The sequence below is a fragment of the Eriocheir sinensis genome, chromosome 60 (assembly GCF_024679095.1).
Source record: "Eriocheir sinensis breed Jianghai 21 chromosome 60, ASM2467909v1, whole genome shotgun sequence".
Taxonomy (NCBI): Eukaryota; Metazoa; Arthropoda; class Malacostraca; order Decapoda; family Varunidae; genus Eriocheir; species Eriocheir sinensis.
This window is the reverse complement of record NC_066568.1, coordinates 8090863-8116015: the sequence shown is the minus strand read 5'-3', so window position 1 is coordinate 8116015 and position 25153 is coordinate 8090863. Positions and strand designations below refer to the sequence as shown.

The 25153-nt window shown below is 42.7% G+C and overlaps 1 protein-coding gene and 1 long non-coding RNA gene across 3 annotated transcripts; one reads left to right on the top strand and one right to left on the bottom strand.

The window, feature by feature from the left end:
- The first annotated feature begins 130 nt into the window (after positions 1-130).
- On the top strand, positions 131-22740 carry LOC126985858 (4-trimethylaminobutyraldehyde dehydrogenase-like). Of its 2 annotated transcripts, none has more exons than XR_007739099.1 (13): positions 131-226; positions 1860-1979; positions 2510-2620; positions 3213-3296; positions 5969-6068; positions 9703-9815; positions 11113-11244; positions 12904-12990; positions 13553-13693; positions 15723-15911; positions 17473-17580; positions 17766-17913; positions 20010-20128. XR_007739099.1 is itself a non-coding variant. In XM_050841335.1 (13 exons), exons 2-13 carry the CDS (start codon positions 1860-1862, stop codon positions 21666-21668), a joined length of 1524 nt encoding a protein of 507 aa, XP_050697292.1. In that variant the 5' UTR covers positions 131-226; the 3' UTR covers positions 21669-22740. The 2 variants fall into 2 exon arrangements, 1 of the variants encoding a protein (XP_050697292.1); XM_050841335.1 differs by lacking the exon at positions 17766-17913 and adding an exon at positions 21449-22740.
- On the bottom strand, positions 16307-24657 carry LOC126985861 (uncharacterized). The gene is made up of 2 exons (XR_007739101.1): positions 23774-24657; positions 16307-16705 (listed from the first exon to the last, which is right to left on the bottom strand). It is a non-coding gene; the product is annotated as an uncharacterized LOC126985861 (long non-coding RNA).
- Between the last annotated feature and the right edge of the window lie 496 nt (positions 24658-25153).

Sequence of the window (25153 nt, the reverse complement as noted above, 5' to 3'; positions counted from 1 at the left end):
AGAGCCTCGTAATTACCGGTTTCTGAGCCATCGATATTGCCAAAAAAACACCAATAATTAACCATTTTAACGATAACTATATATAAAGGCAGTTATTGGGTCGGAAATCGGCAAATATAGGAGGTAGAGTACGACAATCTGGCACCGTTGTACAACACCCGGCAACAGAAGGTGGCGAGGGGGGATCCAAGCTTCGTGTCAGGCTCCTCTCATTTCTTAAGTAATTGTAAGTAACACAGCCACTTTACATCTACTTTAAGGCCTCTGAAATATATAATAGCTCTTCGTCTTCCTCTCTGATCATCTATATCAGCGTGACACAAGGCAGAGGGGCAGAAAAGGGGAGAAATATGTGAGCCTCCTCTATCACCCTCCTTAAGCCTAAATGTTATCTTGGAAAATTTTACTCGTTTGCTTTGGTAATGTTTTCTTGGCCTCCTGCTGAATGCTACTGAATGTTTCCTGCTGCTGAATGTGAATGTTTCCTTCTGCTGAATGTTTCCTTCTACTGAATATTTCTACTGAATGTTTCCTTCTACTGAATGTGAATGTTTCCTATTCAATGTTTCCTTCTACTGAATGTGAATGTTTCCTATTCAATGTTTCCTTCTACTGAATGTGAATGTTTCCTTCTTCTGAATGTGAATGTTTCCTTCTACTGAATGTTTGCTATTGAATGTTTCTTTACTGAATGTTTCCTTCTACTGAATGTGAATGTTTCCTATTCAATGTTTCCTTCTACTGAATGTGAATGTTTCCTTCTACTGAATATTTCTACTGAATGTGAATGTTTCCTTCTACTGAATGATTGCTATTGAATGTTTCTTTACTGAATGTTTCTTTCTACTGAATGTTTCCTACTGAATGTTTCCTTCTACTGAATGTGAATGTTTCCTTCTATGAATGTGCATATTTCCTTCTCCTGAATGTTTCCTACTGAATATTATTGAATGTTTCCTTCTACTGAATGTCAATGTTCCTCTCTACTGAATGTTTCCTACAGAATGTTATTGAATGTTTCCTACAATATTTTCTTGGCCTCCTGAATGTTACTGTAGCAAGGGGAACACTTTGTAGAGCCTTAAGCACTCACCGCCACCCAAGTATACAAGTGTGGTGATGGTAGTTTAGGTTAAACAGGCAAAACAAGAAAGATAATTGAATCTGCTTGTTAGTCTTATTTGTGATCCTATTGGCTCCCTGGAAAACTGTCTTGGAGTACCTCCCAAACAGTTCTCTGGATAGCCAATTGAGGCAATGATTCACATGCTTGCAACATCATGACCCTGCAGACAGACAGACTTCAGGATTCTGCCGTCAACCTGGTCAGGAACTATCCAAACAACCTGTAACCTTGCCTGGTTTTGGAAATTTTGCATCTCTAGGCATTCCTCAATACACTTTAAGTGAATTGCCAGAATTTTACTTTTCCAAACATTCACATGACCTCTGCTTGTCATGAGACATTAGAGAAATTAATCCAGACCTGGAAAGGGTTCCAGGTGCCGGGGATCAAACCCTTGACTGGCCAGATGGGAAACCACTCCTCTACCTGTCAGCCAAGGCAGTACCCCTTTAGCTGAGTGCTTTTTGGGGGCATCTCTGCCTTGGATTGGCCTCTACACTTTTTCCTTGTTTCTGTTCCCTTTTTCCCTGTTTCTATTCCCTACTTCTCTGTTTCTCTGTTCATATTTCCCATTTTCTTGTTCATATGTACTTCCATATTCATGTTCCTGTTTTCCCTGTTCATGTTCCTTGCTTTCCTGTTTGTGTTCTCTGATTCCCTGCTAATGTTCCATGTTTCCCTTTTCGTGTTCCCCGTTGTGTACTCGCTCATACTCCCTGTGCATGTGTTCCAGATGGCCAGTGGTGCAGGTGGTCAGGTGCTGCGGAGAGGCTTCCAGAGGTCAGTAGGTGGTCCCTGGAACTATGTTGGTGGTCGGCGGTGTGACCCAACCCAGGCCACCTCATCTTTCAAGGTAAGGTCAGGTCACTATGGGGTTGGTGGTTACAGGAAGGAAGGGGAAGGATTCGCTTTATGATATTTATGCTTTTAGTTTGTTATATTTGATGTATATTTTTTGGTGTATATGTATGCATTTGTGGTTGTACCTAGAAGTGCTATACAAAAAATGAGCTATGCTTGTGGGGTCCTCTCTCAAAGTCTCAATAGGTCAATATTCTCTAATTTTACCCAAGCTTTAGGGCTGAATGATCTCATTGTCCAGGCTGTTCCATAGTTCAGTGCATCTTTGTGGAAAACTATATAGGTATACTTTATATACTTGGGAGAGAGAGAGAGAGAGAGAGAGAGAGAGAGAGAGACACCTTTCTCTCTTTCCATTTGCTTTTCCTTCTTTGTTCCATCCATTATTTTATCCTACTTCATTCATTTATCTGCTTTCTCTTCATCCCTCCCATCACCCCATCCCAGATAATCTCTGCCCTTCCATTTGCCTCCTTTTCATCCCACTCATAACCCCGTCCCAACTGTCTCCTCCCTCCCCAGGTGACAGAGCCAGCCACGGGTGGGGTGATGTGTGAGGTGCCGGGCTCAGGACCACAGGAGGTACACAGAGCCGTCACCTGTGCCAAAGAAGTGCTGCCTCTTTGGAGTAAGGTGAGGTAGAATGTGAGGGAGTGTCAGGAAGTGTATGTAGGGAGCATGGTGGAGGAGAGTGATGTGGACTGTGAGGTGTGTATGTGTGTGTGTATTTACCTCTTTGTAATACACGCCTCCATGGTCTAGTGGTCAGCGTGCCTGGCTTTTACTCCGCGGGCCCTCACTATTTTGCTCACAACCGAGAGAGCCCGGGTTTGATTCCCGGGCAGAGTGGAAAAATTTGGGCGGCTTTTCCGATACCCTACGCCCCTGTCCACCCAGCAGTGAATGGGTACCAGGTATTAATCGGGGGTTGTGTCCGGTCTCCTGGGATCTGTTCCCTTCTCCTATAATTCCTTCCCATTCTGTCTCTCTCCGGCATATGACCACAGATGTTGCGCCGACTAAACAAAACTTTCCAACTTTAGGTTTGCATGCATGTGTTTTCAGCACTACAGTGTGTGTGTACGTTTTGGTTTATGAGTGTTTTGGTTTGCAAGCAAAATTCTGGAACGGATTAAGCTCGTAAACTGAGGTATGACTATACATGTGAATTTTGGGGGTCAACTGTTTGTCTGTTCTACTATGATAAAAGAGTTTTGTGCTTCAGCTGAGTGGCCGTGAGCGGGGACAGAAGCTGTTGGAGGCTTGCCGCATCATCAGGGACAACCTGGAGGACATATCACGGCTAGAGGTAAAGTAGCTGTCATTTTGGAATTAAACACTTGTCAAAATCATCACATGGTCTTCTTGACTCTCTGCCCACTCTAGCTTAGTGGCAAACAAGGTCACTGATAATAATGAAAATTAGATCAGGGCTCTGCTGCTCTGGAAAATAATACATGTTATCCACCATGTGGTATTAGTTCATATTCATGTAAATGGATAAAACAGCCTACTGGAAGGAATTAAAAACAAGTTTTGGATATTATTTCTGGTTGGAATAAAGGACAGGTGGATCAAGGTGGCTATTCTTGGGGTGGTAGCTCATGTCTCATAAAATCTAAGATTTGAGAGAAATTGTGCAACTGTACAACTGTCATCTACATGTCCTTTATCAGAACCAGAGGAACTACTCTGCAAAATATTTTTTTGATAATTGATGATGATGCTCACCCAAGAACAAAAAGATGAGTTTGATGAATGCGTAAGTTTATTATATTTTATTATATTATATTGGGATTTCTATCCATATAATTTTTCTGGATGCACCACACTTTCCAAGACATGAGCCAAAATAGTCAACATTTGAATAAACAATTGGACAAACAAGTGGTTGGAACTCAGATCTTTATTGCATACAGCAGAACAGACAACAATAAAGCCATAGTGGAATGGGGGTCCTGAACAAAGTCAACAAAGCAAACATTAATTTCCATATACCAGTACTGTATAGAAAATGTTACACGCTACATAGTGATGATCCTCTTTCAAATGTTAAAAGTTTCATTAGCAATGGTAAAACAGACAAGAAAAACAAGAATTGAAATGTTGGCAAGGCAATGCAGACAACCACCAGGTGCTTCACCCCTCCCAGGCTGTGTTTGGGGAGAAGAAAGGATAAGAAGGAAGAAGGGAAGAAAGAGGAAGAAGAAATGAAAAGAAGAAAGAATATGTAGGATAATTATTATGCTAGTTTTCCTTCTTTCTTGTTTATTTTTATCTTTGTGAGTCTACATCATTTTTGGAGTAACATATGGCATTCACGTGACATTCTAATGATTCCAGAGAATTTAGCTTTCACCTGGCCCACCATTTGCAGAGTATTATTGCTATTATTTTCCTTTTCCTTTTTCCCTTCTTTTAGCTGTCTCTCTGTCAGCCTACACCAGTCTTGGAGTAATACGGTAGAAGTCCAGTAATGCAAATAGCAGTGGACAGGCCATTTGGATTATGAAGTTGTTTGGATTATTGGAAGGGACCCCTGAAAATGAAAAACACTGCTGCCTCCCTGCTCCTCCCTGTACTGCGACGCCTGGGCTGCTTGGCTAACGCTGCCATCTTGTAGAACATTGTGCAGAGTTGCATACCTAACATGTCCATTGAATACAGGGCTGCTGGGCACTGCTTTGAGCATTTGGTGCCTGAGTTTATTTTTATTTTTATTTTATTTTTGTTTATATTGTAGTTGGATTTAATTTTATTTATTTTGTATATTAATTTCTTTTAATTTTAGGAATTTTTTTAGACACCCTAAAAATTTGGAGTATTGGGATTTTGGATTATCTGTGTTTGGATTCTTGGACTTTTACTTGCATTCAGAAGACATTCTTGATAATTTAGCTGGTACCTGGTCCCCCCTAGCAAGATATTATCCTCTCTGAAGCTGAGGGTTTTAGGAAGCACCACCTTCCTCATTGTTGCCAGGTTTGATGATGTCATCTTGGCTTTCTTCTTTGGTTTTACAGCTCATGTCTTATCCTTTTGCATCTCATGGGCATATGGGTGCTGTACTTTGGAACTTTCCACAGCTTTTAGAGCCTGATTTTGAGGTGGTGCGATGAACCCTACGTACTGGGGTGTCGTCGTAATCTGAGTCAAGCAATTTATGAATGGGTGGGGCAACTGAGGCAGACGGGGCAGCTGGACGAAGGGCTTGTGGCTTGATGGAGGTTGAAGTGAATCCTGGAGGCAAAGTACCATCGTCAGAAAGGTCGAATCTGATGATTAGAGCTGTGGGTCATCCGCATCCCATTCACTGTGATTAGACATGGCAAGGTCACTAGATATATCCAAGAGAGTGTCCTTTATTCATCACAAGTGGCCGTGTGAATGAGTCTCTAGGCCTATATATGCGAGTACTTAGGCCTAAGGTTGTTGGTTAGTGTATTTCAGATGAAGAACAATAGTGAAGGTCACGAGAAAACAAAAGATAGAAAAGAAAACGGAGGCGTCTGCACGTGGGACACTCATCCTTTTACGAAACCCACCAGTACTTCCACCTGCGGGTCACTCGTCCTTTAGGGGTTAAGTGGACTAATAGAGGGAATTAAAGTAAAGTACATATATCAAAAGTGGATGTGTGAACATGCAGCTACGGGTATAAATTGGATAAATTCAAGTACATAAAAGAAATGGGCAAAAACAGGCTTACAAATGGGGTGGTAGATAAGTGGAGCACAGCAAGTAGATATGTGCTTGATGCAAAGGTTTAAATGATTTAAATGGAGGTTTGACAGATTCATGAATAAGGAGGGAAGTTTGTGAATAACCCACTCTTGGGGGCTGCCATGTGTTTGATCTCATGTAGTCTCTTTCTATCTTAGTGTATCCTTGGGTAGAATAGGGATAGGGATAAACTGGAATAAGTGAATACTGGTAATATTGTGATCGATTGGTCAGTTTCAACTTGAAGTCCCCCCACAGGTCCAGGACACAGGGAAGCCGATATGGGAGGCCCGTTTGGACATTGCTTCCTGTGCCGATGCCCTGGAGTACTATGGGGGAATGGCACCCGTGATTGTAGGTGTGTGTGTGTTTGTGTGTGTGTGTGTGTGTGTGTTATTCACCATGGTCTGACCACATGACAGACTGGCGATCACCAGCCAGCACTCTCTCTGAATGAAATTGGACCTCAGAAATGACGGATCTCTGGGTACGGCTGAAACCTCACACCCATGCCCACCCGGGAGACAGGACACAACCCCCGACTAACACCCAGTACCTGTACGCTCCCAGGTGGACAAGGGACATGCATTAAAGGAGACTGCCCATTTGTTTCCACTCTGCTGAGGGATCAAACCTGGGACCCCTTGGTTTTGAGATGATTGCACTAAACCACTGCACTTCACTGAGTACCTGGCTGTGTTTACCTAGTTGTGGTATACAAAAGAGGAGCTACTCTTGTACTGTCCCATGTCTATATCTACTATAATCCAACTTGGCCTTACAATCATGAATTTTTGCGTGGACCACATCTTTTTCCGGGCCGTTCCAAGCCTCCACCACTCTTTGTGGAAAGCTGTTCTTTATGTCTTGTACAGGCTTCCTTTTTCATCTTCCTTCCATGGCCTTTTGATTCTCTTGTATCTCATTATTAGATCTTTTTTGTCCACTTTTTATGTTCCGGTGTCGGTAGGTTCAGCTGCTTCAATCTCTCTTCGTATGTTAAATCTTTTGGTCCTGGAACCAGCTTTGTTGTTGCCCTCTGAATCCTCTCTACTTTCCTTATATTTGTCTTTGTACTCAGTGACCATACTATTGCTGCATATTCCAATCTTGGACATATCATGGTTACAATCAGTTTCTTCATCATTTCCTCATCCAGATATTGAAAAGCAACTTTTATGTTTCTCACCAGGTTGAATGTCCCGCCTACAGTTCTATTTATGAGTTTCTTTGGTGAAAAATTATCCGATACAGCTGCTCCCAGGTCCTATTTCATTGATGTGTGTGTGTGTGTGCGTGTGTGTGCGTGTGTGTGTGTGTCTCAGCGGCAATTTAGCACCACCAACACAAATTGCGCAGCGTCACTCTGACGACATCGCACTGTATGTGTGTGTGTTTACCAAGTTGTAGATAAGTAGTTGTATTTTCCCAGTTGTGATATACAAGAAATATGATGTGCTTGTGGGTTCCTGTCTCTGTGTGTCTTGATTGGTTAAACTTCTCATAAAACTCATTTAAGTTTTTGTATCAAACAGCTTCTCTGTTCCAGTTTTTCTACTGTTCAGTGCATCTACTGGGGATATCTTATTTCTTGATATATCTGAAGGATTTTGTCTTTTTCAACTTCCTTTCATGTTCTCCAGTTATTCGGCCGTGTCATGGAAACATCTCCATCAATTACGTGTACTGCTTTCATTGCCCTGAACACCTCAATCATATCCTCTATTTCTCCTTTCTTTTAAGAGTGGCAGCCTCAGCCTTTCCAATCTCTTTTATCAAAACTAGGGACTATTTTGGTTGTTGCATTTCTTATTCATTGAGCTTGTATATATATAGCGTTTTATGTGGGACCACACTACTACTGCACATTTTAACCTGGATTTCAATTTCCTCCTCATTTTGTTCATGTACTGAAGTGCCACCCTTTTGTTTGTCATCAGCTGGTAGTCTCACTGGCAATCTTGTTAGCGTGGTTTTCATGTGATAAATATTCTTTGATCAACACTTCCAGGATCTTCTCCTCCTTGGCTTTAACGAAAATTGAATTTCCCATTGAATAATTTAATGACGGCCTCTTGGTAGTTGGTACTTGGTACTCTAAGCAGGTCTGGGTGTGAGAGAGACTCAGGAGTCTTAGTGAGTGCTGACCTCCATCATAAGGCTCAATGCATTCAGGCCAAGAATTGTGCAAACAGGGTACAGGTTGAGAATCCTTTTTCCGAAATTCCAAAATCCAAAAGTTTTCTGCATGCTGACATTACATGTCACATGGAAAATTCCACAAAGTGATGGGAAGGTTCCACCACATACAGCTGTTGTGTGCTGCTCAGGGTTGCCAGGTCCGCGGTTTACCCACCCAATCGGGCGGGTAAACCTACTGTTGCGTCGACATCTTGGGCTTAAAAACATCTCTCCGCCACCACCGCGGGCTTTGGGTAGCTTTTGGGATGGGATTGGGCGGGAACACAGTCCATGACCTGGCAGCTCTGGTGCTGCTGTGCGTTAGTTTGTTGTCAGCAGTCGTCACAGTAACACCTTTGCTCGTTACTCATTGTGATTACCGCGTGTTGTGTGCTCTGTGGTGTGAAGATATTGTTGAAAATGTCAAAAGGGCCTGCATATTCCGAAATCTGGAAAAATCCAAAATCCACAACACGTTCGGTCCTAGGAATTTCAGAAAAGGGATTCTCAACCTGTATTTTGTATGTAGATTCTTTAATGCCATACACAGCTGGATAATTTTTTTCACACATGTTTTTGGTCAGGCACTTACCTTAACTGCAGCCAAAACTTGATGAACAGAATAGCCATGGCCTCACTCTCACTCATTTTCTTTTAAACGCTGTCTCCTGTTTCATCTTCTGTTGTTCCTCTTGTTTCTCTGTGTTGTTTCCTCACTTTCTGACTGTCTCCAACCACTGTCATTTTAATTTCTGAGCTTTCTTTGTTTGTTTATAAAATCTGGCTATAGGCAAGCACCACTCCCACACTTCTACATTGGAAAAAAAAAAAAAAAAAAAAACATTGGACAGCAAATATTAGGAGACCAACTAAATCTCAATATACATGTAAATATAGGTAAATGCTGTCTTCTCTCTGCAAAACTTGTGTGGCAAACATCTTTCCTGTTTGGTGGCAAGGCAGTGTGTACGGGAACAAAGTATTACATGTCACAATGAAAATTCAATGCTTGTGGCAGCAGTGAAACCCAAAGTCTTGATTCTCATATATCAGGTGAAAAGATATACTGCAATAGAACACTAGCACTCTTGTAGGCTGGCTTTGCTCCTCCTTGTCAGGCAGGCACACTGGCTCCACCCCTTGGCTGGTGCCTGTCCTGCCTATGTGGTGGATAGCAGGCGGCTGCTACCACAGTGCTCCTTTGTTGAGTGCCAGTATCATTTGTATGTATCCATGTATATGTGTAGTAGGTTTCTGACTATGTGTGTTTGAACTGGAAATATTACATAATATTTTTGGAATATCATGTTGATCATGTTGCATTTAGTGTGATGTTTTTGAGAAATGTGAAATGGTTTGGAGTGAAAATTATACACAAAGAAGAACCAATTCTTGTGTTTTGTATGCAAGTATGATATGTTACTGGCACTTTGTTGTGTTGTGTCGCATATGTGAAGTGGATGATGTCTCCAAGTGAAAGGAAAATGTAGTTAAAGGAGATAAAAGTTATAATTTTTCTGTTGCATTTGAGTATATAATACTTTGTTACATTGCATTTCTTTGTGTTGTGTATGGGAAGTATGAAAGGTCTGAACTTAAAACCATACAGACACTATTAAAGAATGTTGTATTGCTTGTAAGTATTAAACTAAATAACATTGTGTTCCACTGTGTTGTGTTTTGTATGTAAAGTGTGTAAGGTTTTGAACAGGAAAATTGTGCCACTAGATATTCAAGGCTCTGGTGTTGCGTGCATATAGACATATAAAACTGTGTTACGTTGATTTTTACGGAGTTGGATTGTGTTCCAGGCCAACACGTTCCCCTGGCTGGCGGCTCCTTCGCCATGGTGCAGCGCCAGCCCCTCGGAGTCGTTGGGGGCATTGGGGCGTGGAACTTCCCCATGCAGACCTGTGTGTGGAAGGTAGGTGGACAGTGCTGGCAAAGGGATCTGAAACAGGCAATGTGATGGCTTTCTTTAATTTTCTCCTCCTCCTCTGTTTTATTGCTGCTTATCCAACCTATGCATTTTCCTTTCATATTTTTTTGGGGTCCTCTGTCTCTGGGAACAACTTTTCTTGGATAAATAATTAAATGTCAGAGAGGGCTTTCCATTTTGCCCTGGGAAGGGGATGAGAAAGAGTGAAGAGATTGTTAGGGTTACATGTAACATTATGAATGGATTGAATGAAGAACAGTAGAGGAAAGATGCAATGGGAGCATTCATGAAGGCAGTTATGTTAGATGGTGGTGAAACACCTGAGAAGATGTAGTTTATGGAAGTATAGAAATAGTGTTGGAGAAGGCCCATGGGGAAGCTTAGAAGTAGTAGTAGTGTGGACTGGGATGGAAAAAGGAAAAGGGAGGGAAGGATGTGCAGTGTTGGTTTCCACACTGATATGGACGGTAGTGGATGGTCTGCTCATAACTGCGGAAGCGGGCCTCGCCCTCCCCATGTGGAAGGGGCATAAGATGGTTTATATGTGATGATAATGAAAAAGGATGACTTTGTAAAGAGTATGTTATAAAGGCAATATTGAGGCCGAGACTATCAGGGAGACACTAACAAAAGGAGTCAGTGGAGTGGATGAATCTTGTAGAGTGAGAGTGGGTAGGTGAGGGATTAAATGTACAGAGAGGGAGTGCTGAAAGAGGGAAGATTGGGGACATTATTATTATTACTATTATTATTGGGAAACTGCATTAACTCGGGAAAAAAATGACACAGTGAGCATCACTGAGTGCCGGGGGATTGAACCCGGGCCTTCTGAGTAGAAGTCAGGGCAGCTGCCGACTACGCCATCGATGAGCTAAAAGGTCACTGCGCCATTGGCCACTTTAGAGCCCTATGCCTGACACCCCAGTCCTGCATGTGCACATGACGGTGAAGGTGACCCCACCCACACTCATTGCCACCAGAAATGCTTTAAATCAACCCTTTTGGCACATATGGTGTATATAAACACTGCTGGCGTGGCGATCTTTTAGCCCATCAGTGGTGTAGTCGGTATGCTGCCCCGACTTCTACTCAGAAGGCATGGGTTCAATCCCTTGGCACTCACTGGTGTTCATTATGGGATTATTATTATTGATATTATTATTATGATTATTATTACTAGTGTTGTTGTTGTTGTCTTTATCATTATTACAATTAGTTTCCCCTTTCACATTTTTCCTCACATTTCCCTTATTTTTCCTCCCACATTCCCTCATTTTCCCAGGTGGCTCCAGCCCTTGCGTGTGGCAACTCCTTTGTGTACAAGCCATCGCAATTCACCCCAGTCACCGCGGTCACCTTGGCAGAGGTGCTAACGAGTGCTGGCGTGCCTGACGGGGTGTTTAACGTTGTGCAGGTGTGTATTTATCTAGTTGTAGTTTTACAGGGCCTGGGCTTACGCTCGTGTGGTCCCATCTCCATATCTGTATTTGTCCAGCTTTTCCTTAAAGTTGTGCACACTCTTTGCTGATACTATTCACTGATGACTATCTTCAATTCTCCATTCCGATTTCATGTCCTTTACCACTGTTCTCATCTCTCTTCCCCTTAAGTAACTTTCCATCCAGTTCTTCATTTTCCCTTTCAAACCTCCTTTATTTTTCAGCTTCCATAGTAATCTTGTATGTGGAACTTAATCAAAAGCCTTCTTCAGGTCCAAGTACACGCAATCTACCCATCCGTCCCTCTCCTGTATTATGTTTGTTACTCTTGAGTAAAAGCTCAGTAAGTTTGTTACACATGAGCGCCCTTTTCTAAAGCCATACTGTTTTTCTGTAATTAAATTATGTTCTAGAAATTTCGTCCATTGTTTTTTATCACTTTCTCACATATTTTACAAACTACACATCATCATCATTTCACCCACTTCTCTTTCAGCTTTAACTTTGCCAGCACTGCAAGATGGTCAGATCCATCGAACTACACTGGTTAATGATACTGGTCTGTAGTTCAGAGGTACTGCCTTTTTTCCGAATTTATATATAGGGACCACTTCAGCCCTCTGCCATTCCTTTGGTAGTTTACCAGTTGCTATTGAGCATTTTATGATATATATCGGTCCAATCAGCTGATTTCTGCATTCTTTCAATATAAAACCAGAGACTTCATCCAGTCCTACTGCTTTCCTCTCTTCCAGTTCCTCCATTATTTGTTTACATGTGTTCCTACTTAATTGTTCTTCCTTGTATTTTTACAGGACTGAGTCAGACTCATTGCATGGTGGTGACTAGACAGATTTTCCAGCTCTGATGAACCTGATTCCCGAAGAGATGAATGAAGTTTCTAGTTGCTGCTTCAGTGTTTAAGAATTTTGGTGATGAAGTTTAGTAGCTGTTATATCACAGGTTTTAACCTTTTCCTTGCGCGCAGTGCGGACGCGACTATCCCCTCAGGCGCAGTCGGGCAGCCCAATGGGGGGTCTCTTTTAACCTCTGTATCTCAAAAACTATTCATCACAGCTAAAAACCAAAAACACCACTGGAAAGAGGAGGTCCAGATCTATAAGAGTCGGTTATTTATGCCTCTCGCGAACTTACATGCACATTCAGGGAGTGTTGAATGTTAACACTTACGTCGGTACGTGCGGGATGATCAGCCATATTGAGGGAACTGCGGACATCTCTCCTTCAGACTCTGGCAAGGGAGTATTGCCAACTGCAATATTTACAACTATTTGGTCAAAGAATCAGTCAGGTGATTGGTGAAGCTATGCAAAAATGCCGCTATGTTGGGCAAGAACATCCACCAGGTACTCGTCTGTAGATTTGCCGTGCTGGGGTGATATGATTATCCACCATATTTAGTGAAGAACCCACTCAATTGGCAATCCTGTGTTGTGAGAATTAGTGTTGGAACACTCATACGCGGGAGATTTGAGTGCAGGTGGAGCTCGCAGCGAGTGTTTAGCAACACCAGCAAATACGCCTAACGCTCGCTGCGAGTGTTTAGCAATGAAAGGGTTAAAAAAGCATTGTGGTATTGGTACTGAATAATTTTTTGTGTGTTTGTGTTGCAGGGTGAGGGCAGCACCGGTGTGGAGCTGTGCCACCACCCTGATGTTGCCAAGCTATCCTTCACTGGCTCTGTCCCCACGGGCACCAAGGTGAGTGTTTCTACTTGCTGAGGGACCTAGTTGTGTATTTTTGTGTGGCCTATTGTGCCAGTAGTAGGCTTTCTTGAGAAGAAGCAGCATTGCAAGGAAGAAGGGTGGTAGGGTCTTTGAGACGTATCATGAATGGCAGAAGTGTGAGCATGGAGGTGAAGAGGGATTTGAGAAATACAGTAATAGTGCATTCCTATTTCCACTATCTCTCAATATTGCTAATGCTCTGTCCTTTCATGGGAGCTCTCAATGGCATCAGCAATACAGAAGCATCTCCATCCTTCTTGGTTCTGGTGCTCCCTCTCAGTGCATTCAATCCCTTGCCTGCCAACTGTATTTCTCAAGTACTTGTCCACTCTATTGATGCACTTTACTAGTGGTCTTCCTTGGCACTCTCTTCCTCTGTCATGTCCTCATACATTTTCTTCACAAATTAATCCTTATTCTCAGCACATGTCCAAACCATCTCAGTATACCATGTTTCACCTATTCAGTCACTTTGCTTATCACCACTTTTGATAACCAACCAACATCACCACTCATCACGCAAACTCTCCCGCAGGTGATGAGTGCAGGTGCTGATGGGGTGAAGGCCGTCTCCCTGGAGTTAGGGGGCAAGTCACCTCTTGTTATCTTCGATGATGCTAACTTGGGCAATGCTGTCAAGGCTGCACTCATGGCCAACTTCCTTTCCCAGGGACAGGTGAGAAGGGAGGAGGAAAACAAAGGAACATGTTGGGGAAAGGGTTAGATAAAAAATTGGTGTATAGTGGGGAGGGGACAAGTGAATGGAGAGAGTGGAGAAGGTAAAGTGTGGGGAAAGGGTTTGGAGAGGACAGGACATAGAAAGGGGTAGAGTCCCTTGATAGAGAGAGTACCAACATAGGCGGCCCTGTGTATAAGGCTGCTGGGCGCCATTATTGGCCCGTCGAGCACCGCGCCAACTTTGAACCGAGGTATCATGAACATCATTTTTCCTATTTTTGGAGCGGACACAGCTGCTTTTTAACATAGCATTTCCTTGCTGCCTGGCTTGCAGCTGTAGTAATAGGCCAGAGAGGGGGTACAAAGTTTATAAATTCCCTGCAAGTCCACTGAGAAGACAGAGTTGTGCTAACAAAGTCAGTCTTCTTGGGAGGAAACCATCTCATTGGTCAGGTTTATGCCAGATATGCAGTGTGTGTGTTTTGCTATAATAACTACCCTCCCTTTGTACTGTCTATGGAGATTATTGTGAGAGAGATAATGCTACAAGGGCTGAAACAGTCGTTCATCTTACTGTCATCAGAGGTCCAAACATCGTTGCTGATGAGGGAAGCTGTTGCCCATATGGCCAATATTATTGGGTGTGATCTCTCCCACAGGGCTTTAGACTCATAATGGATATTTCACAGTCTCATAAATGTCAGTCTCACGGATTGGACGTGCTACAAGATTTTGGATAAAAGAATTAATGTTACTTCTGGTAGCCTATGCCGTACATCCTGGTAAAACTCCAGAATCACACCCAACTCACTCTAAGGGTTAAAACATTAATTTCTTTAGATATTTACTAAGCATTAGTCTGATACTGGTTTCCATTATTATTACTCGTTTCTGAGATTTTAACATGCGGGGAAAGTTACTGTTTTAGAGTGAGAGGTTAGGTACTGTTTGCTCAAGTGATGGCTCTTCAGCTAGAAACTCCTCTTAAGTAGAACTACAAGTCCCTCTTTATATAGTATCCTAATGTATAAGGTTGCACATCCTTAATTTCCATGGGTACCAATGTCATTATGATATCATGATGACATTTTTCTACAATATTCTCTTAACCTATTTTGACCCTCAAGCAAAATGAAATTGTTTAAATAGCCTTAGTATTTTATTGTATTATTTTTTTCATCAACAATAAGCATTTCAATATTCATTTAAATTCAGTGTTATTGAGCTATAATCATTGATGAATTATCGTCACAATCCGTGGAATTGCACAGTAGGCTACATTTATTGCAGTAGCTACATCCTAGTGTGTGTGTGTGTATTTACCTAGTTGTGACATACAGGGAAAGAGCTACGCTCGCGCTGTCCCGTCTCCATATCCTCTCTTATCCAACTTTTCCTTAAAATCATGAATGTTTCTTGCACAAACCACCTCCTCCTCCAGTCCATTCCACAGCTCAATGCTTCTGTTTGGGAAGCTAAATTTTTTCACATCTCCTACATGTGGTCGCCCTCAACTTCTTTCCATGTCCTCTTGTTTCTCTCTCGCTCCACACACACAGGTCCTCTCTGTCCAGATTCTCCACCCCGCTCGCCACCCTGTACGCGTGTGTGTTAACATAAAAGAGCAGCACAGCGAGTAATGGAATCAATGTCCCCTTCCAACCCCTCGTCATTACTTTGCACTAATTTTTTCTCCATCGGCTAAAGTTTACTGCATAAAAGTAACAGAAATGAAATGAGATGCCTTGGTGTTGATGGAGCTTTGGTGGTGTGTTAGTAACATAGCCTGTGACAAGTATATTAGTAGGTTGAACAGTTTACGACACTCAGGAGGCTGTGTCCCTCCCTGCAGGTACACCACCACATTAACACTCCCTCCTAAGCACACAAGCCCCATCCTCCCTTCCACTCCACCACCACCACCACCTTACCATTACCTCCCAAGTATACACAACAACCCCCTATTCCCATCACTACCTCCCTTACACACTACCACCTTATCACCACTACCACCACCACCACCACAGGTCTGCTCCAACGGCACAAGGATCTTCGTGCAGCGTAACATTGCTGAGGCCTTCACCAAGCGGCTTGTTGCCGCCACTCAGAAACTCAAGATTGGGGATCCCATGGCTGAGGAAACCACTGTGGGGGCGACCATCCATGAGGACCATGCCAGGAAGGTCCTTGGCTACCTAGCATCTGCACGGGAGGAGGTAAGGAAGAAGAGGAATGACACCAACTTTTCCCCTAACTAAGGACAGATGGTATTTTTGGGTCTTGTACTCTGCTGTGATCATCCTGGCCAGGACAGTGGTTCTTCTGCCCTACTGACACACTGCCTACTGTGCAGATGCCAGATGGCATAGCTCTTCTTGTGGCAGCAGCAGATAATAATCTGGCAAAATCTCAACGAGGGTCTCATTGCTGCCCAAGCTACTCTTTGTTTCCAGTTTTTTCTAAAATCCTCCAGGGGCATAGGCTTTCTTATCCTTCTTATTTTCTTTCTTTTTTTTTAGTTTTCTTCTGATGATTCTTTGTTCTTGAATTTTAATGGGGCAGTCAGGGGCTGCAGCCACAAGCCTTTACTGCGCCACAGGAAGGGAGGTAATGCTAGATATCACTTTTATTACTGTTATTCTATGTAGGTTCTCGGAAATAATGGCAATACACAATGACCGATATGCATCATGAGGTCACACTTGAGGCAGTGGGGTCCATTACACGCCCTTAAAAGTGAAACTATTACGAATTTTGATGAAATACTTCGTATTTACATTCTCAAAGGCAATACAAGGGTGGCTGAATTTTTTCCAGAAATCACGTTTTTCACCATTTCATGACCAACTGCCCCCCTCAACCTACAGTCCTGGCTGTTAGGTGGTCTTCTGGACACCATGTGGGTAGTCTTAGACCACTCGGCTACGACTGAAAATTGTCAGCTTGATCCGGAGTCCTCCAGGACGGGTCTGCCTGCATGTTGACCACTCAGTCACTGCCTCCCTCTAGGCTGTAAAAGAGAAAGGGAAAATTTCTCACATTAATATTCTCCAACATTTTGTACTTTCTTGCATAATTCAAATGTTCTCCCTCTGCAAAAAATGCACATTTGTTTACACTTCTTTTGTACATACAACTTGATCACAGAATTTTAGTAGACATGCCAATATAACTGCAGGAGTTATAATGGAACTCCCACATTTTGTGTAGGAAATACGCTGGGAACTCAGCAATGAGTGGTCTCTTGCCCCCTGCTAATGAGTGGACAATGAGTGGTCTCTTGCCCCCTGCTAATGAGTGGTTTCTTGCCCCCTGCTAATGAGTGGCCTCTTGTCCCCTGCTAATGAGTGGACAATGAGTGGTCCCTTGCCCCCTGCTAATGAGTGGACAAGAGGAGCCATCACTGTAAGGCGGGTCAATTAATCAGCGGCCTCATTGCTCCTGCACTCGGTTAATCAGAGGTCAGGAGGTGTCACTTCTCATGCTGCTGTGATTATTTTACATTTGTAATGCTCGTTTTACAGTGTTTTGTTTAATTACTTGACTCACTGCTGCACAGAGTGCTTTGTTTAGTACTCCCCCTTAAATTACTTCTAAATCAAGGATTGCATAGAAATTTTGTCTGATTTTGTATTTATTAGAAATACCTGAATTGAATCATGTTAACTTGTGTATCTGCTGTGTAATGATTGTGTTACTCTATTCACCCTCATTGTTTCTTAAAGGTGAACTCAATTGAAATGAAAGATTTCCTCATCTGCTTGTTTATGTCAACAGGGTGCCGTGGTGGAGTGTGGGGGGGAGCGTGTGGCCTTGGGGGGGCGCCTGGAGGGAGGCTGGTACCTTTCACCTGCTGTCCTTACTAACTGCCGGGATGACATGAAGGTATGGTGCTTGTAGTAGTGGTGGCAGCAATAGTAGTAGTAGTAGTACTAGTAGTAGTAGTAGTAATGATTGTGGTGGTGGTAGTAGGCTAGTAGTAGTAGTAGTAACTAGTTTTAGTAGTGACAGAGTAGTAAGGATAGTAGGAGTAGTAGCATTATTATTACATATGACCCTTGATTTCCCAGATATTGGATTTTGCTGACAAAATCAGGGGTCTGGCAATTGTAAGACATATGCCTGGTCAAGTTCAGGAACCAAAATAGAAGTCCTGGCCAAAATTATGAGGTGCGACAATGTCCAGCAACTGCCGGATACATGCCTGGCCAATTCCAGGTATGGAAACAAAAGTCTGGCCATACATCAGATTCCATCCCCTGGTCAGAGTCTGCAACACCCGCTAGGTGGCTGCGTGTGCACTGGACATATATGTTTATTGTTTTCTCATGCTTTTAAGTGGCTGTGCTGTGATCTTACATTTGCATGTAAATACAGTGTGCACTGGAATTAATTTCATAAATAATTCGCTTTTGTGTAATATTCGTGGCCAACCGAAAAATTAAAAATTGCCACTGCCAAAATGGTGTCTCGTCATGACCACCACTAAGTGCGGGGATTGAACCTGTACCTTCTGAGAAGTTAGGGCAGCATACTGACTATGCCACCGAGGAGCTAAAAGGTCATGGCGCCAGCAGCCACTTCTGTGACCTATTCCTGAAGCCCCGGCCCTGCACTGTGGGCATGAAGGGTGAAGGTGACCCTGATCACATTCATGACAGTTGGAAATGGTTTTAATCAATCATTTTGGCACATACAGTGTATATATTCATCAGAGAAACTGTAATAACACTGAAAAAATCTTGCGCGGGCGGGGGCGTTAGGAATAGGTCACAGAAGTGGCCTCTGATGCGGTGACCTTTTAGCTCATTGGTGGCATAGTTGGTATGCTGCCCTGACTTCTATGAAGGCCTGGGTTTGATCCCTGGCACTCAGTGATGTTCATTAGGTTCATGTGTATCAGCTGAGCAGCTGCTTGTAGTTATGATCCTGTTTTTATTACCCATTTCATATTTTTACCTGATTCTTAGAGAAAGCAGCAATAATAAGTAAATAATTAGCATGGCATGATACATTTAAGCACCTGGAATCAGAAATGAAAATGGCGCACACTTCATGACCTCTGCCAACGGTGTGTCCTTTGTTGATGAAGTGCAAGCAACTTGTCTTAGTTGATCTCATACATGTGCTGGACATGTTGAGGTAAAAGTCTGGGGCAGGTACTGAATATTGGCGATTGCTGACCGAGTGTGGTAAATGTCTGGGAGTGGGCCGTGACCCCAAGAGTGTAGTGATTCCTGATGCCCAGACTTTAGTGGTTCCCAGACAGCTTTTCTTCATTAGTTTGGGATATTGAAGGTCAGGTGTATTATTATTGTAGTAGTAGAAGTTTCCTTGCATTCGTGGATTGCACATTTGCAGATTTCCTCCAAAATGCACAAAGTCAGCCCCAAGAGAATTGTCACTCTAAACATACAGAGTATGCCCACTGACGATTCGTCCGTTCCTAAGGAATGGTTGATATAAAGTACCATTATTCATCAGCTATACAGTACTTGACAAAAAGACTCGGCACCCAGTCTTCATGGTCTGGTGACTAGCTTGGCTAGCTATGAATTTGTGGGCCTGAGTTCAAATCCTGGCCCGGGGAGTTGGCGTGCTACCCACCCAGCTGTTCATCCTCCCTTTTGGGGTGGTCGGTAAATGGTTAGCTGGGGAAACCTGGCGAAGGTAAACAGTCATAACTGGGATGTCACACTGGCCCTGTGTCTCGGATTAATGGGTTCCTACCCACTACAGGCTCAAGGGCCAGTGTGACGAAGATGAACACTTTAGCCACGCACAGCTATACCCTATGACCCCAACTTTACCTTTACCTTCCCTCTGTGGTAGTCTTCTGATTCTAATTTCCTTGGTAATATCCCATCTTTGCATACATTAATTTCACCTCATCTCTTTCTTCCTCCACACTTTTCCCCTTCACTCCTTCAGGCTTGTTTAGGATAAACTGCAGTCCTTCCTGTATATTGTGGTCCGCCATTTTTACTTGGTGTGTCAGCTGTGTCCCCCACCTTCCGATGACTGCATGTTATCTGGAGAGCAAGAATGACCCAGAATTCTTGAGCCTGTCTTGCACCTCCCACTTGTGACCTGCCAGAATGCTTTGTGTCATTCAAATGATGGGGGTGATGAGACAAACCATCACTATTTTCTATTTTGTCATTGACAATTTCAAAGTGTATAGTTCATATGGAAGTTTTCCCAAGCCACTTGGTGTTATTGTATAAGGCAGAAATTCTCAAAGCCATTTTTTCTACAAAATACAAATGGGATTGTTTCACTTTCTTTATTCTGATGATGTGTTCTTAATACAGGTGGTGCAAGAGGAAGTTTTTGGAAGTGTTGCGTCAGTGTTGATGTTTGACGAGGAGGAAGAGGTGATAAAGAGGGCGAACAACACACAGTTTGGTCTGGCAGGTGCTGTCTTCACAAGGTGAGGGAGTATGCATGTGTGTCTGTGTCTTTATTTCTGTACCTGTCTGTCAATCTGTTTGTTAGTCTGTGTCAGTCTTGTGTGCACACACACACACACACACACACACACGAAAAGCTTGCTTCACCATGCTCAACACACATCACTATGACCTTTGCCAGAAATGTATCTCGATTGCAATGATAATACTCAGGGTTTTGAGGGCAGGGGGTGCAGTGGGCAGGACATGGGTGGTGATTGGAGGGTTCGGGTTTGGAGGCGGATTGCGGAGGCAGGGCACGGCAGGGAAGCAGAGTGTGAGGAAGGTATGGTATGGTATGATTGCATCAATGTGAAAGTATGGTATGATATTACCTTACGAAAATCTTTTATAGTTTGATTCAGTAGGAAGATATGAAATTTTTCTGTACATCTGTTGTACCTTTTCATGTCAAGCCACACCCGATTCAGACCTGTCTCCACTCCCTCACCAAACCTGAGAGGAGGTTAATAGGGCAGTAACAGTAATCAACCCACCCTGTCTTGACCTGAATCCTGACTTCTGAGACTTGGTCACTGGGGTAAGTGTGATTAGGAAGATGAGGGCCCATCTCAACCCTACCAAAGGACTTACAGGTGGTCTAATATCAGGTACAAAATTACAGTACAATGTTTTGTTTAGTACTGTATGTACAAAGACAATATATAAGTATGTTAACCCAGCTTTACTCACACACCTTAACTTAACATTGCCGGCCCACTAACCTACCTATCAACACCCATGCCCCTCCCACCACAACACCCTGCCCTCAGAACCCCTCCTGCCTACATTCAAGGAGTGAGCCTTTTATTTTTGTTATTGCAACCGAGACACATTTCTGGTTAAGGTAATAAAGTGTTGTTTGTTTTTGTTGTGTGGTGAGCAAGTCAAGGCAAGCATTTCATTTGGACTCTGTGTACGTGTGTGTGTGTTTTTCAGGCCACTCTGTAGTCAACGATGATAGACACCTGATCAAGACTTGGATGCAGTGCACTTCCAAAAGATGGGGAAGAGAAAGGAGCAAAGTTAGGAAGAAAGGGCACTACAGTCAGAGGAACAGATTATTATAAAAGGATACATACATACAGTCAAAAGATGCAGCTCTGAGTGGACAGTACCTATGTAGACATGTTTGGTTGAATGAAATTCCAAAATTAAAGGGAACTTTTGCAGTATAACCCAAGTATCCGGAACCTCTACTTATCTGGCACCTTTGAATCCCCTCGGTTACCGGTTACTAGGGTTTACTCTACTCCCCATGTATGTATACCCACATCAATAATAACTCGCCTCATCCACAGGGACTTGGCACGGGGACACAGGGTTGCGAATGCCATAGAGGCTGGCACCGTGTGGATCAACAACTACAATCTGTACCCGACTGAGATACCGTTTGGTGGGTACAAGCACAGTGGGATTGGGAGGGAGAATGGAACAGCTGTGATTGACTTCTTCACGCAGACTAAAACAGTCTATGTGGAAATGGGTGATGTGGATGCTGGCCTATTGTGTCAGGAGTGAGTGATGTGACGGTTGTGAAGGTAAATATGCAGTGTGTGTGTTTGTTGTTTGTTTAAAAGTACTTCTGGTAATCATAAGTCTATTCACTTCAATCTTACTTTCTTGTTGTTATTTGCTGTGGATAATTTTATAAACTATGGTGTGCCTAATAAGCGCTCCCAACAATGTCCCAGCATGGGTACAGACTTGGTGGAGGGACTGGTTTTCTGCCCCAGGCAAGGCAATGGTCCTATACAATGCCCTATTTTGATATTGCTGTTTATCTATGTGTGGCCAACAAAACATTACATGGTTAAATCCAAGTATGTGCTTATGTTTTATAAAATCGTACACTAGTAACATTTCTAAGGTGTCTGGTTTACAGAATTTCTAGCTTAATCAGCACTCACAAAAGCTCTTGCACCAGTTAAATTGAATGTAATAATATAAGTTATGCTTCCATGAAATATGCATAAATAAATATGAGAGCTCAAAGTCAGAAGTTACATCACCTATTTATTGTAATAAAAATATGCATATATAATGAATCTGATACCTGCAACTTGGCGCGGGCTTCTGCCAGATATATGAAAATGTCACGTGACTTAGTGTGACTTGAATGTGATATGCTAATGCTAATGAATATGATATGCTAATACTAATGCCTCCACATAAGTTTGTTTGCGTATGACGACTAGACAAAGACCCAGAAATGAACTGGTTGAAGGACAGGGCAACACTTCCATCCCAGAAAAAAAATAGCCATGGAGATGAGAACCATGGGAAACAGATGTAAAATGAGGTATGGGATGAAGAACAAAACTTTCAAGTGTCTGCTCCAAAAATTTTAAGTAATGGCCTTTCCCAAGCACACCCAGACCCAGAATACTTTGCTTACAATGACTGGGGAAGAGCACAAAACCCAGAATGAAGAATATTATGCAAGTCAAGTCCTCAACCATTGGTGTAGGTACATATGCTGTGTTGTTTAGGTGCCAGCTTACAGCGCCTGGCCGCAGTTATTGTATAAAATATGAATGTATTTTCATATTCTGATTTTGTTGTTTATTCAATATTTAGCACAATAAAAATATTAGTGACCTTTTGGAATGAAGTACCGTTTACAAAGCAGTAATTACAATACCTCATACTGGCTAAGAAACATCCTGAATCCACGTTTTATGTGGGGATGTTGGGTGCGCATATCACAAACTGTATTGCCAGTCTTCATATATTTTCTCGGTTTTCTCCATATGTATCTATTTTTTTTAAAGTTAGATAGATTTCATTATTGCTGGTTATAATATATATATATATATATATATATATATATATATATATATATATATATATATATATATATATATATATATATATATATATATATATATGCATAGAGAGAGAGAGACTTAACATTTAGTGTATTGAGTACGGTAGTATTTTGTTGCAATTACAGGGTGTTGTTACCTACATTCATAAAATTTATCAATTAATTTTCAAAGGCATGCAATTAGTATTTTTTTATATTGTGGGAATCTATAACAAAGTTGTTCATAATTTTAGTGTATTAAATACTGTTACAATTACAGGGTATTGTTATCTAAATTTGTAACTCTGTCAATAAAATTTTTAAAGGTATGCAATTTGTATTTCTATTGTGGGAACATTTATAAAGTTGACCCGCCTCATTCAAGTGTAGTATATGGTTGTACCCCCCCCCCCCCCCCCAAACCCCACGGATGCTCAGGATTCTTATATAAAATTGAACTATTATTCTATGCATGTTCATAACTTGAAATCCCACCTCTGTATACTACTAAGTGCCACATAAATCATATTGACTAAAGTGCACTAGCATACTTTAGCTCAAAGGTTCTCAAACTGCAGGGTTGGGGTCACGAGATACTCCTGGGGCTCACAAGATTTTTAGGCTGTGAAATTCATCAGAAAACACAATTTAAATCTTTTAATTTAATCATACGGCAAGTTTCTCACCCCTTGAATCGATTTTTGTCATTCTTCTCTGTACAGATTCTAACATGGTAATGTCCATTCTATAGTAGGGTGACCAGAACTGAACCGCATAATTGAGATGAGGTCTAACTAGAGATAAGTAAAGTAAGTACGGATCTAGTTCTTCTTACGGTCGTGTAGTTCTTTTTTCTGTTGACGTTGGGAGTGATCTGCCTCGCTTGACCTTGTCCGCCCACTGCTCAGCCCTTGCGTACCATCAGGAGTCTCATTCCCCTGTGCGGCACCACTGGCGGCTCCCAGACGAGTAGTAACTGCGCCGTCAGCTGGCCCGGCCTCGGGTTCACCAGCACCCCCGCTCTCGGTGATCCGGAGGAGGAGCCAGCACCAACACTGCTGGCCTGCACACCACTGAACGTCGCACCTCCAGCAGCCCCAGGTGAAGCTGCATCACCAGCGCCACCACGGGTGGTTTGTGTCAGGGTTGCTGGGTTGTTGAGCACTTCTCTCTCTTATGATGAGCTTAGTGTACTTGAAAAAGGAGATTATTCCATCCAATCTCGCTTGTTTCAGCTGAGGTAGTTGATTTTTATTTATTGCCTGCGATGCTGGACACAGGTCTTCGTCGATGAATATTCCAGATTCTTTCAACTGCCTCGCGATCACTGAACTTTCCGAACCTTGCCACGATTCCTTGAGGGCGAGAAGCTTCGACTGGTCCAACACAACGAGCACGTTTCGGTCTCGTGGAGGGTAGCTGTGGTTTTTCTTCAAGTGATTTTGTTATAATTGTCGCCGTTTGCTCCCGTGCCTCGCCGCCAGACTCTTCCTGAACACCAAAGAAGCGTACGTGGGTTATGGTGCCAACCGTAGTCTTCTTGATACTTGATTCGGTGTTCCATGTCGTCACCTCGAGACTTGTATATATAGGTGCCAATTATGCTTCCGTTTTCTTTATCAGATTTTTGAAGTTTTAATTTATGCTTTTAGGTCCAGAACTTCTACCTGGCTTTTTGTGAAAGCGGGGCTCGAACCTCCGCCTGCAATGCCGTGAAGCCTGGCAGCGCAAAGAGAGAGAGAGAGAGAGAGAGAGAGAGAGAGAGAGAGAGTCAACTCTTATCACTACACACACACACACACACACACATACATAAACACACGAACACACACATACGCACACACAAAGACGACTCATAACGGGGTGGATAAATTCTTCAAACTTCTCTTTATTTATTTATTGACTGTGTGTGTGTGTGTGTGTGTGTGTGTGTCATTTACCATAGTTTGATTATCTGCTGTCTTCGGGACCGCTAGCAAGTTCCCTTCCTGTGAGACTCAGGTCGTACCCATATTTCCGTCATTATGAGCCCCGAGCTCTTTAATTAATTAAAGAGCTCGGGGCTCATAATGACGGAAATATGGGTACGACCTGAGTCTCACATCACCCCCACACACCCGGGGAGGCGGGATACAACCTTAGAATGACACCCGGTAACATATTCCCAATCTCTCTACGGGAATGTGGTCCCTGGGTG

What these genes read in the sequence shown, in the direction of transcription:
- LOC126985858 (XM_050841335.1), top strand. Translation starts at nt 1,860, where the DNA reads ATGGCCAGTGGTGCAGGTGGTCAGGTGCTGCGGAGAGGCTTCCAGAGG. An exon ending in AATGGCACCCGTGATTGTAG is followed by an intron (nt 6,069 to 9,702) that starts GTGTGTGTGTGT and finishes ATTGTGTTCCAG; the next exon opens with GCCAACACGTTCCCCTGGCT. An exon ending in GCAGGTGCTGTCTTCACAAG is followed by an intron (nt 20,129 to 21,448) that starts GTGAGGGAGTAT and finishes CCTCATCCACAG; the next exon opens with GGACTTGGCACGGGGACACA.